At 44.0% G+C, this 12,503-nt stretch overlaps 1 protein-coding gene across 5 annotated transcripts in view; it reads right to left on the bottom strand.

Moving 5' to 3' along the window:
* Positions 1-12,503, bottom strand: part of BRD7 (bromodomain containing 7) — a 38,613-nt gene that overhangs the window by 982 nt on the left and 25,128 nt on the right. The window contains exons 7-15 of one of the 5 annotated variants that reach the window (XM_030298825.1): positions 11,739-11,923; positions 10,634-10,757; positions 9,688-9,763; positions 6,974-7,081; positions 6,481-6,616; positions 5,881-6,016; positions 3,617-3,673; positions 663-777; positions 242-385 (exon numbers count right to left, since the gene is read on the bottom strand). In XM_030298825.1, coding sequence (XP_030154685.1) covers positions 242-385; positions 663-777; positions 3,617-3,673; positions 5,881-6,016; positions 6,481-6,616; positions 6,974-7,081; positions 9,688-9,763; positions 10,634-10,757; positions 11,739-11,923 — 1,081 coding nt within the window. The remainder of the gene's footprint in view (positions 1-241; positions 386-662; positions 778-3,616; positions 3,674-5,880; positions 6,017-6,480; positions 6,617-6,973; positions 7,082-9,687; positions 9,764-10,633; positions 10,758-11,738; positions 11,924-12,503) is intronic. The other 4 variants (XM_030298826.1, XM_030298827.1, XM_030298829.1 and 1 more) reach the window with 4 other exon arrangements.

Here is a 12,503-nt window from a genome sequence, read left to right as displayed (position 1 = left end):
ACAAAAGGCTATTACAGTAGTTAAGTTTGGGGGGAGTCAAAAATCACACATGGATTTTCAACTGTGCAGGGTGGGTGGTTGGGGTCAGCATCCCTAACCCCCACGTGTTCAAGGGTCAACTGTGTAAATGCAAAAAATAAATCACCTACAGTTCACTTTAGCACTGCTTCACAGCGGTGTCCCTTCTCAGAAGTTTTTCCCTTTATCCCCCAAGTCTCCTTTTCCCGGAGGTGCGACCTACCGAGATGCATTTCCCTGTAAGAGGGGCCCAAGAGACAGATCATGTTGGGAGGGGGTCTGGTGCTCAGACGTTCGTTCTGGGCTTCCTGGAGCTCTCGGAGCAATCTGGTGGTCTCATCAAGTTTCTTCTGGAACATTTCAGCTTCTGTAAGGTACGAAGAATAACATGCTAAGGAAAACAGGGACATACTTGGGTTCCACCTTGTGTAGTAAAGGGAGTCCTGTGCTCTGGGGTTTGCTGTTTATTGCCTAGTCTTCTCTCCTCAAAGGAGTGATCCCCTCCAAATGAGATCACCACCACAGACATGCTTTACTACTCACTGAAGCATGGCCAGCCAAGATTTCCTGTGGTGAATGGCTATGTTAATCTGTACTAATGTGACATTAAACCTGGACTGCCTGGGTCATGAAATGACACTCACCTTCAGAGTCAAACACTTCAACAGGAGCACCAAAATTTGTTACTGCTTTCAGCGCTGTGAGCCTGTCCTGATTACTGGAGTCTAAACGCCCCTCTGGCTCTATTTCTGTAATCTGCTTAAAAAAAAAAAAAAAAAAAAAAAAAAAGAAGGAAAGGAAGAAAGGAATTATTTTTTCAGCTTGTTAAGTCCCGTCAGTGCTGCAATGAAACGTCAGTAAGATGGCTTGTGTGTGCAGGCCAAGCTGTCCCACCTATTTACTTGGCAGTTAGAGTTCTGCTACCTATAAAAAATGTCTCTCCAGAATACGCACACTTCTCTATAGAGAAATGATGTGTCATCACACATCACCTGTTCCATGTGGCAGCCACCTAAAAAGACTACAGGAATGAGGGCCTTGGCGATGTCTGCACCATGAAGAACTTTCGGGGACTGTGACAATGCCTCGCGCTTCCGAGGCTCACAGGCAGTGTCTTGGCCCCCGGTCCATGCACCTGCAAACCCACAGCAGATGTGCATGAGGTACTTCCTGGGTCTCTTCCCTGCCACAGAGCCAGGCTGTCAGTATGGCATGGGAGAAACAAAATCCTAAAAAGGGTGGGGTTTTGGTTTTGGAATTACAAGACTCAGAGTTTCCATAACCTCAACACTGCTTTTTAGGAAGAGATTGCCCCAGATAACAAGTTATCAGAAGTCAAGGGTTCCCTTTAGATTTTGGCATGGCACTCCAGATGTGTATCTGAACCCCCGATTTCTCTAGCTACACGTGGGCAGGTGTGTGGAGGAAAACCATCAGTATATGCTTGCGGCTTGACATCGGGGCTGGGCCCTCACGACCCTATTCCGTAGCTGTTCCCTTTTTACCCAGCTGCCTTTCCCATTCTCAAGATTTCTTGCATTCTTGCCCCCTCACTAAGCACATGACCTTGCCTGCTCCTCATTCCTTGAAAACATGGTTTGGCAGGTACCACATCCGCATCTGTCTTTGATCTCTTCAGGTTTTCTTCCGTGTCAGTTACCGGGCACACATCTGTCCGCTCTTGTGTCCCAGCCTCCCTCCGCTCCTTTAGCCCCCTGACGTCTACCTCCAACCCCACCATTTTACCAGCACTGCTCTGCCGGTTACAAATGCCACACCTGCCACTCTTACTGGGCTCATTGGCAGCGGCTGACACTGCTGGACTCCTTCCTGCATGTCCCTCTTCCGTGATTTTTCTACCTCAACTACGGGTCTTCTCCAAAGTTCTGTCCTTCAACCTTTTTTTGTTCCCTTTGTTTTGAAAAGAATAGTGTCTTTAATAAATGTATAGGAACAATTTCTTGACTTTGGTCTGAGTGATGATTTCTTGGATATGAACACAAAAACACAGCAACAGAGGCAAAAATAAAGTGGGATTCCGTGAAACTAAAAATCTTCTGCACACCAAAGGAAACAATCAACAGAATGAAGACACAACCTATGGAATAAAAGGAAATATTTACAAACCATGTATCTGATAATCAGTTAATGTACAAAATATATAAGGAACTCAAACAACACAATAGTATAAACACAGACAAATAAAAACAATTTTTAAACGGGGAAAGGACTGATATAGACATTTCTGAAAAGAAGATATACAAATGGTCAACATGTACATGAAATGGTGCCCAACACCACAAATCATCAGGGAAACAGATGAAAATGGCAATGAGGTATCACCTCACATCAGCCAGGATGGCCATCAACAATGATGACAAAACAAGAGATGGCAAGTGCTGGTGAGAACGTGGAGAAAAGAGCGCCCTCACACACTACTGGTGGAATACGAACTGGTACGGCCACTACCGAAAACAGTACGGAGGTTTTTCAAACCACCAAAAAAAGAACTACTACACGATCCAGCAATCATCCCATGTCTAGGTATACGGATGAAATCAACACACGTACACACGCACAGTGGAATGTCGCTCAGTCTTTAACAAGTAGGAAATGCTATCACTGTGACAACATGGATGCACCCGGATCTGTCCTTCAACCTTTAGCCAGGGCACGTGTTCTCTCGGGACAATCGCATTCACTTGAATGACTACAGTAACACTCTCCCTTTATGCCAACAACTTCCAGATCCACACGCCTGCCGCCAGATCCGGGAGTCCTAGGCCTCCCCTGCAGCCACGTCTCGAATCACTGCCGCGTGGGGAACTGAAGGCAGTTGCTCTCCCACTGAGGGGAGCTCCTGTTCCCACCCTGGATGGGCGCTCACGATGCTATGATGTACCTCACGCACCAGGTCCTGTCGACTTTAGTTCTACTGTGTTTCTCTTTACTGTAGATCTTTATTCTCTTCCATGTTGCCACACTCATCAGCATATGGCTGTCAAGCCCACAGCTTCTCACTGGTCCTCTCCTCCAGCCTCTCTCCCCTCCCCATGTTCTTAGAGCTTCCTGTCTTCAAGGGTGGACTCTCAGCTTCTCGGACTGCACGTATGGCCCTCTGTCACTAGACCCTCATTCATGCAGCCTCCCCACCTTTCCTCCTCTGCCCGGCACCCCAGGGTCACACACTTTCCACGCTCTCTGCACACGTGCCCTGTCCTCTCAGATCCGTTTGTCCCACTTCAGCATCTCTGCCCACTTCAGATGCCAGGCGCTGCTTGCTGGGAGACTGCCTGGCCATCCTTCTAGACCCCGTCCACCTGGCATCCCCTCTGTGAGGATCTCCCTGGCCATCCAGAGCAGCTGGTTTCTGATCTGTGTTCCTACAACGTGTACATTTCCACGGTGCGGTAACTAGTTTGGGCTCCCTTGTGTACATGCTTGTGCACCGCACTGGCTACTACTAAGCTCCCCACAGGCAAAAAGAGTTCTTTTATCTAAGGAGATAACAAATAATTTTCTTTTAAAATAAAGCATTATCATTTAGGCCTTTGAGTTTGTCCTCCATTTAAATATTTTTAATGACGAATATAATCACCTCCATTTCTTTTGCTGTGTCAAGGGTCCTGGTCTGGCCTTCATCTTCAGGTGATGGCTGTAAGGACAAAGAAAAACAATTTTCATTAAAAGATACATTAAAAAGGTAAATATCAAGGAAAATAAAAAAATATTAAGAGTTTCGAGGCAAGAAATAAGAATATGGATTACTGGAAATTATTCATTGAAAAAAAAATTTTTTTAATGTTTATTTTTGAGAGAGAGATGGAGTGTGAGTGGGGAGGGGCAGAGTCTGAAGCAGCTCCAGGTTCTGAGCTGTCAGCACAGAGCCCGACCTGGCGCTCAAACTCATGAAACATGAGATCGTGACCTGAGATGAAGTCGGACGCTTAACAGACTGAGCTACCCAGGTGCCCCTGGATTACTGGAATTTAATTTTTTATTTATTTTGAGAGTGAGAGAAAGAGCGCGCATGAGAGGGAGCTGGGGAGGGACAGAGAGATAGAATCCCAAGCAGGCTCCATATTCAGTGAGGAGCCTGATGCAGGGCTCGATCTCTTGACCGTGAGATCATGGCCTGAGACGTTATCACGAGTCACATACTTAACTGACTGAGCCACACGGGCGCCCCTGGAATTTATTTTAAACCAAAAATGAAATAGATACAATAAGTAGCATTTTGAGAGTATTTGTGAGTCAAGAGTACCTATTACTGGTAACTTCAAGACTAATCTTTCTGTGCCTGAGCAAGAAGGTATGAAAGTATTTGGTAAATAGCACAAAAGTACCTAGTAAATGGAGTTGGTTTTCAACAACCGGTAAGTCTATGACAAGGAGAAAATAGGAGGCACTCTAGGGACTATTTTGCATTAACAGAGCAATAGTCTCGGGTAGCAGAAGATTACTGTAAAATATTCAAATGCTATGGAGAATGTGAAAGCTTCCCATAATACCAGCCTTCAGAGATCACGCACATATTAACAACAGACAAAGGTATCATGCACAAACATTAGGAATGATGTTATCTTTTAAAAAGTTTTAAAAGTTTAAAAAGTTTTAAAAAGTTAAAAATAATGATGTTATTTTTTAAAAAGTTGTCTGGGTGACTCAGTTGAGTGTCCAACTTCGGCTCAGGTCATATCTCACTATTCGTGGGTTCGAGCCGTGTGTCTGGCTCTGTGCTGACAGCTCAGAGCCTGGAGCCTGCTTCAGATTCTGTGTCTCCCTCTCGCTCTCTGCCCCTCCCCTGCTCATTCTCTCTCTCAAAAATAAACAAACATTAAAAAAAATTAAAAAGGAAAAAGGTTTATTATGATTTTTTAAAACCAATTCCCAATTTTTAAAAATTATAAACAACACATCCTTATATATAACTTTTTAAATTTTTCTAAGATCTATTCTGAGAAGATCTGCTGGATCAGTGGACAGAGAAATTTCACATTTGAAATCTTTTGCCCTATCAACCAAATGAAAGATACTCAATTGTAGTTGAATACTACTAATTAATTCAGGTTAACTGATGGGAAGGCTAGAGGAAAAATATTTTTGAGTTGATGCGAAGGTGCGTGGTTTTAGGTCATGTGAAGAAAGCAGATCGAGCACTAAGACTGTACAGCTGTTCTCAGTGAGCCAGAGGTGCCGACTCAGCGCTGCTGACCGTCACCCAGGGACCAGCAGCCACATGTGCAGTGAGGGCAGAGGACAAGGCGACAGTAGCCACAGCCACTGGAAATAGCTAGGACCCTGAGAGACGTAAGGTTCTTCTAAGTATGGTGACAAGGACGGTGTGGAGCTCGACTCTCCTCTGCACCAGGAGGAACACTGTCTGGTTCTAGTCTCTGAGCTGTGGGTCTGCCAGATTATCAACTACGTCCAAGTGAACTAGAGACAGTCTACAAATGTTAGTGACAGCAAAGAGGAAGTTTCTTATTTTGTTCTTGGGGCCCCACCACTGTGTTCTTACCACATAAGAAAGAAAAGGACATTCGCTAGCATTGTAAGTCAACTCGGTTTCAATCCAGTGAGCGAAACCGCCTGTTCTGTTAGAGTACATGGCACCAGCTGACTTGTGAGCAGTCAGCCCCATCCTGATTCTTATGTTCCCAAGATCGGGAGATAACGACAGTCTTCTGGCCCTCACAGACCCTGGTAGCCGGCTTACTCGTTTCCGTTCATTGTCCTCCACCCGCGGTCCACACCCAGGCCGGGCTGTCTTTCAGGGGAAGGCAGCCCAGCTGTCACCCTGGTGACTCCCATGGTTTCATAACACTCAGTGACTAATGCTGAGAGCCAATAATAAATTACCCGGTTCTTTAGCAGCCTTCTTACCGTCTCCAACTCTTGAAGGGTTCTAGAATGGCCTCCTTTTGTTAAAACATCCAGTAAACTATCTGCCATCACGTATGGATAATCCTGGCATGTGGCCAAAAACTCATGGATGCTGAAAGAGAGAATGTTGGGAAAGTCACTTCCATATGAATCACCTGTCGGCTTCATCTTCCCATATCAGCCAACGGTTTCCACCAGACACGACTTAAATTTATACGCCACCGTGTAAAAATTTCTGTCTAGGTACAATAGCATACTTACAGCCTTACCAGTGCTAACTTTACCGTCATGAGAGAAGCAAACAAGATCAAGAACACAGTGAAATGAAATGCTCCTGGGGAAACCGTCAAAGAAAAAGAAGACTTTCTCAATGACAGAGGCGTCAGCGTTCAGTCCTGGACTTGTTCCTGCCCTTCACTTCCTCCCTAAGGTGACCTTACTCACCTCAGGACTAACACATACACGGGGTCTCAAAAATTATACCTCCAGTTTGGACCACACCCCTTGTATATACACACGTTTATTAGGATTTTAGAACAACATGGCACTCAGCAGACTGATGAACTGGTGACTCACCTGAAATCACTTGGAAGATCAGACTCTTCCCCATAGGTTGAATAGATTAGATCAGAGTCGTCCTTGCTGATATTTGCAAATGTGGAGTCGTAATGTGGAGCATAAGAACTGTAGGGTCCGTAATTCAAGTATAACACTGTTGACAGAAATTAAGTACTGCAATAGTGTTCTTTAACTTCTGTGTCAAACTGATTTTTATTTTATTAAAGATTATTCCCTTCTAATTTTACTACTTCAATGACTGGTATAACAAATAGAAGGTAGGTATTTCCCCCTCCTGGATCCTCATGAAGTCACAACTCAAGTGACTCCTCCCCCGAGGAAAGAAAGAACAAAAGTCATTTTGAATACTAGTAACTGATTTTTCAGTTTCTTCCGAAGTTAATAAAAGAGTTGATTCATACTGCAAAAATGCCACTAAAAGAGTTAGTAATAAAGCAGTAAGTGGTAATTATACTTTCCCCCCGCTAACTGCTTGAGGAAAAAACCTTACCCGGAGTGACTTTGTTCCTTTTGTCCTCCTTGAACCCCTGCAAAGTATTCACTCCAGACTGAAGCCTTCCGGTTGTCATTCCCAGTCTCACAGGGCAGTAGCCTGGTTCTGAAACAGAAGACCGGGCTCGGTGTGGGAGGTGCACGTGGTAAGGAGCCGATGGGTGATCTGCAGGGTGTCTGCACGCACGCTGCTTCGTGCCATCCATGGGACTCTGTCCAGGAGGCTTTATTCACGTAAGAAAATCGCAGCTTAGCAAGGTAGGAATGTGGCCAGGCCCCAGACCTGGTCCTTTTCATTACCCTCTCCTGCTTCCTGGAATACTTTATAATCATGTTGCAGTTCACTTAAAAACAAAAATTAAGGATTTAAAAGTTGAAACCTGTGATGAAAGTAAACGAGTAGAAAAGCTTAGTAAAAGACTAGGGGACAACACCCAACTAAAGACAAGAACTCATGGTACATTCAGGAGAAGAATTAGGATCTCTGAGGCATACTTTCAATGCAGTGAGGAACGGTCCTTAAAGATGTGCTCTGTAAACCAGGAGCAGACCCCTGTAACTGGATGGACTCTGATATAAGCAGAACTGGGAAGGACGGTTGGTATGAGGAGAAAACACGATCTCTAGTGAAGAATTCTGGTTTTTGCACCACGACCACCCTTGAACAGAGGCTATGCCACAGGTGATCAGCGTGAGGGAATGAAAGCACTTGCGAGAAACTCTGAACACCTAAATTGGATCTTCTCTCCCTCTTGGCAGAGCAGTCTGGAATTTGGGAGAAGAACTTGGAAGTGAGCAGGGGCAGAGCTTCCACCTTAGACCAGTGCTCAGGCCTCTCAGGGAGCTGCCGAAACGTGAGGAGCCAGGGCAGCCTGGGCCACACCGACTCCAGGAGCTGCAAATGCAAGGGAGCAGAGCAAGGGCAGAGACAGACCCTGGACATGAAGAAAGGGGCAGATCTTAAGGTGTCGCCTAATCATTAATTGCATCCTTATCCTCTTAATTACCAAATTTTCACCACAGCTACACTAGAAAGAACAACATTCCCGATCTCGTGGCACTTTGACTCAATACCATATAAATTTCACATAAAACGAAAGTTCACATAAAAGCAAAGTGAGTTTTGCTTTGCAGACAGCACTTTTTCTTCTACGTGAAGGGATTCCGTCAGCACCTCAAGAGTGGAGGGAAACGCTGAAAGACACGAATAGGCTCCCCTCTTTAGTCCTCAAATGCATCCAGCTCTTCCCACTGCTTCAAAGTCTCTTACCTCCTATCCCCGCACTCCTTACTCACTTTTTGGGACCAACCTAAACGTCACCTTGCTAAGGAATAAGGAAGCCTTCTCTGACCCCCACCTGTGTCCCGTCACAGCTGCTCTTCTTCACGCGATTATTCTCATTGGCTCCTCCATTCCGCACCCCACAGACAAAAGGGGAGGGACTCATCTCTGTTCTGTTCCCTGCTGTACACCCAGCTCCACCTCCGGCACCCAAGACAGGCCTTGCCTGCAGCAAGAGGCAAATACTGGAGACTGTTAACTGAAGCGTCATTCATTTTTGTATCCCCAGTGATCTCTCTCATAATGGCGGTGGGGAACATGGGTATTTATAAAATAGCATGCTCACATTTGCGTATCACAATATATGATTTTTCCTCTCAGGTGAATGACAAAAAATTCTTATATCAAATTTTAAAATTATTCCCTATACTACTACCATTAAAATACCTGAGGGAAATAAAAAACATGACAGAGGTTCTAAAGCAATGCTTCCCAACCTTTACAAACTTTCTACCAACTACAGTGAAAGCCATCACGTCAGCAGGTTTTTATTATTCCTATATGGTACTGTATGGCATACATATTCGTTCTAGTCACTGAAATTTAACAAGTCAGTCAGATGTTTTATAAGAAGGTTTTGAGATACCTCCAGAAATAACTGAGCATACATACTATAATCTCTTTGAGCCAGAGTTAGAAACTGTAAAATTTTGGCTTTAATTGTGGGTCTGATATTCTGTATTAAATACATTTAAATTCCAGACTTTTTTTTTTCCCCCTGAGAGAGACAGAGTACGAGCTGGGGGAAGGGCAGAGAGAGGGGGAGTCACAGAACCTGAAGCAGGCTCCAGGCTCTGAGCTGTCAGCACAGAGCCCGATATGGGGCTCGAACTCCTGAACTGTGAGATCATGACCTGAGCCGAAGTTGGATTCTTAACCAACTGAGCCACCCAGGTGCCCTGGGACTTTGTAGTTTATTTTTGAACATATTTTTTAAAAAATTTTTTTAGCGTTTTATTTATTTTTGAGACAGGGAGACAGAGCATGAACAGGGGAGGGTCAGAGAGAGGGAGACACAGAATCCAAAACAAGCTCCAGGCTCTGAGCTGTGAGCACAGAGCCCGACGTGGGGCTCGAACTCACGGACCGCGAGATCATGACCTGAGCCGAAGTCAGCCGCCTAACCGACTAAGCCACCCAGGCGCCCCTGGACTTTGTAGTTTAAAGAAAACTTGATCTATATAGAATCTACTTAAAGACGAAGTAAAGCTATTCATGCTATTAGCATGAAATACATGATGCCTAGCCAAGTTCTTTGTGGCTGACAATATGGTTGGATTTCACAGCACTAGGCCTGCTGGTTTAAAACGTCACCCAGGTTACTGCCTGCGAAACAGCAAGTTCATGCACAGTGTGACCTGTGAACTCACCTCCTACAATGGGATCCACGGGATGCAGAAGCCCCAATGTTGTCGTTCCATCTGGTTTTCTCCTTTCAAATTCACACTGCAATGACCCAAAGTATCCAAATGTCCTCAACAGTTTTATATGTACCACATTCATATGCATGTACACATACATATATATGTATATATATCACACTACAATGCCCTAAACTTAATCAAACCAATATAGTAAGTTGCTACCATTACACTTAGATATTAACTTTCCCACCTGGCTCCATATACATAGGTGCTAATGGGCTGCAGAAATGAAGGTTAAGGAAACATGAGAATTTTAAAGAGCTATGTGGGGCCTTCAGGCCACTCTGTTTTGTCCCCTCTGTTAAAAAAAGGAGGATACTGGAGACCAGGGAAGGGAAGTGACCTGCTGGAAGTTATGTATTAATCTATTCGGTTTTTTTTTTAAAAACAATTTTTTTTTTTTCAACGTTTATTTATTTTTGGGACAGAGAGAGACAGAGCATGAACGGTGGAGGGGCAGAGAGAGAGGGAGACACAGAATCGGAAACAGGCTCCAGGCTCCGAGCCATCAGCCCAGAGCCTGACGCGGGGCTCGAACTCACGGACCGCGAGATCGTGACCTGGCTGAAGTCGGACGCTTAACCGACTGCGCCACCCAGGCGCCCCTAATCTATTCGGTTTTAAGAGCAACGTGCTAAACAATGAATTCAAGAGACCAGAGTATAAATGCTCATTTGCCAAGTTTAGAACACATTAACTTCACTAAAAGCCAATAATAGAGAAAAAGGTTAATCATGTCCTTTATAAATACGTTATTAAATCTGCCTCCTCGGAGTGTTGTACTGAACAACTCTATGGCAGACACGGGCTACAAGTGCACAAGCAATGTGAAAACTGCATGTCTCAGACGACCAGTCAGAAGGTAGTGAAAAGAAAGGAAAAGTCCAATCACCTGACTGTTAACAAGCCGCCTGGTTAGCTTTCCTCCAGATTCCTTAACAATGCGGTCAATCTGCTCCTGCTCTCTTTCTAAGTTACTGCTCTTAGATTTATCTTCAAGCATATCTTTGTCTTTCCTGAAAACACACATTAATACTAAGTAAAAAAAAATAATAAGGTGAAAACATTGAAATGAGTTCCAAATAGGGGTACAACTCAAAGGGTGACAATGGCACTACAATCACCAACTATGGCTTTGTTCCTTAGGGGCCTGCCGAGGGCCTGTGCCACACTCGAAGTAAAGCAAACCCGACACCCTGGTTACTTCCCTCCTTTCGGTATCTGGTGCTATTTGTCTTAAACATTTTTCTCAATACAGTCATCACACAAATGGATTCTACCTCAAACGTATTTTGAAAGCGGAGAGACATGGAATTTTCTTTTCAAAGCCTGATTTTTAAAACTTAAAATGAAATACATTTAAATTGTACAAATCTTAAAAACAGAACAAAAATATGTCACAAGTTTACTTTCTCTGCACTGCAACCGCAGAAATCCCAAGCCGCTCCCTAGAACCCTCTTCCAGAGAGGATGGTGAGGTGCGAGGCATGAGGGCCGCTGGCGAGAGGTGAGAGCGGGTGCACGCACGTGCGTCCGGCCACGCCGGCTACTGCTGGGAGGTACTGGTCCCACCAGGTGATGTCTGGTGGACAGCACGCACCTCAGCAACAGCCCATCTGCTTAGGAATGGCTTTAACTACAGGTAAGCTGAATCACTGTCTATGGAATGAGGTAACGAATACAAATTTTTTCTTAGAGTTCTATTTAAATAAGTTCACTGACAATGAGTCCCTAAAGATAATTTCTTGATTTTAAAACTACTTTCATAAGAATATACATTCAGAACCATTGTTCTGAACTGTGTTTAAACGATTCCATATAGTGCCTTTATGAGAAGAGGAGGGTATCACATCACCAAAATGGACTTTCATGCCATAACCAACCAACCACGGGCGGACCAGGACTTGGATTTCCCAAGGCAGGCACCGAATTAGTATTCTTCCCCCTTCCTAGGCTGAAAAAGACAGCTTAGCTTCAATATCCCGAAGATTCTTTACTTTTTGTTTTCCTTGCTGGGACCCTTGAAGGCTCGGGTTTCAGGGTCTCCGGAGTCTTCCCTTTCTCTCGGCCAGGAGCCGCTGTCCTCCCCACTCTGAGACTGGTCGGTTCTATCCTTCTGCTTTCGACTTTTTTGCAAGTCTGCCATGAATTCTATGCTTTGCTTCAGGCTCTGAATTCTCTCCTAAAAATATTCAAGAACATTCTCATTGTATGTTTGCCATTGATTTTTAAAGTAATGCATTTCTTTCTCACAATGTGAGTTCGCACTTAAAAGGGAAGAAAAGCAATTAAATATAATTATATAACAAGAGAAATGTTTGGTGACCAGAATACAGTCTATTCCTTCAATTCAGATCATTTAATTTCCAACATAAGAGAGTGCTTTGCAACCTGACTACATCATCAAAACGTTCAGAGAAAGTATGAATAAATACTAGTAAGTATTCTTTGCAGTACTAAATTTAAAAAGCAGAATTTAATAGTACGTTAAAATTTTAGATTTCACAGAATGGCTTATCTTGTGAAACTTAAGAATTATCAGGTATTTCAAAAGCTAGATGATGTGAACATGTTAAGAACCCTTATACTCTGGTATCCTAGGATAATCACTGATGACTCTGGCATTTTACTCCGTGTGAAAACAACACGCTTCAAGGAGAATGAAAGGTTGCTAGTGTAGTTTCTTTCCCAGAAAGCATAATGTTCTTCTAACCAAAGAAGCCTTGTTTATATTTTGTGAAACATGTACTTAATTTTCCACT

This window comes from Lynx canadensis, chromosome E2 (genome assembly GCF_007474595.2).
Source record: "Lynx canadensis isolate LIC74 chromosome E2, mLynCan4.pri.v2, whole genome shotgun sequence".
NCBI classification, from domain to species: Eukaryota; Metazoa; Chordata; class Mammalia; order Carnivora; family Felidae; genus Lynx; species Lynx canadensis.
Note: the sequence above shows the minus strand (reverse complement) of the source record. Positions and strands in the feature narration are given on the sequence as shown.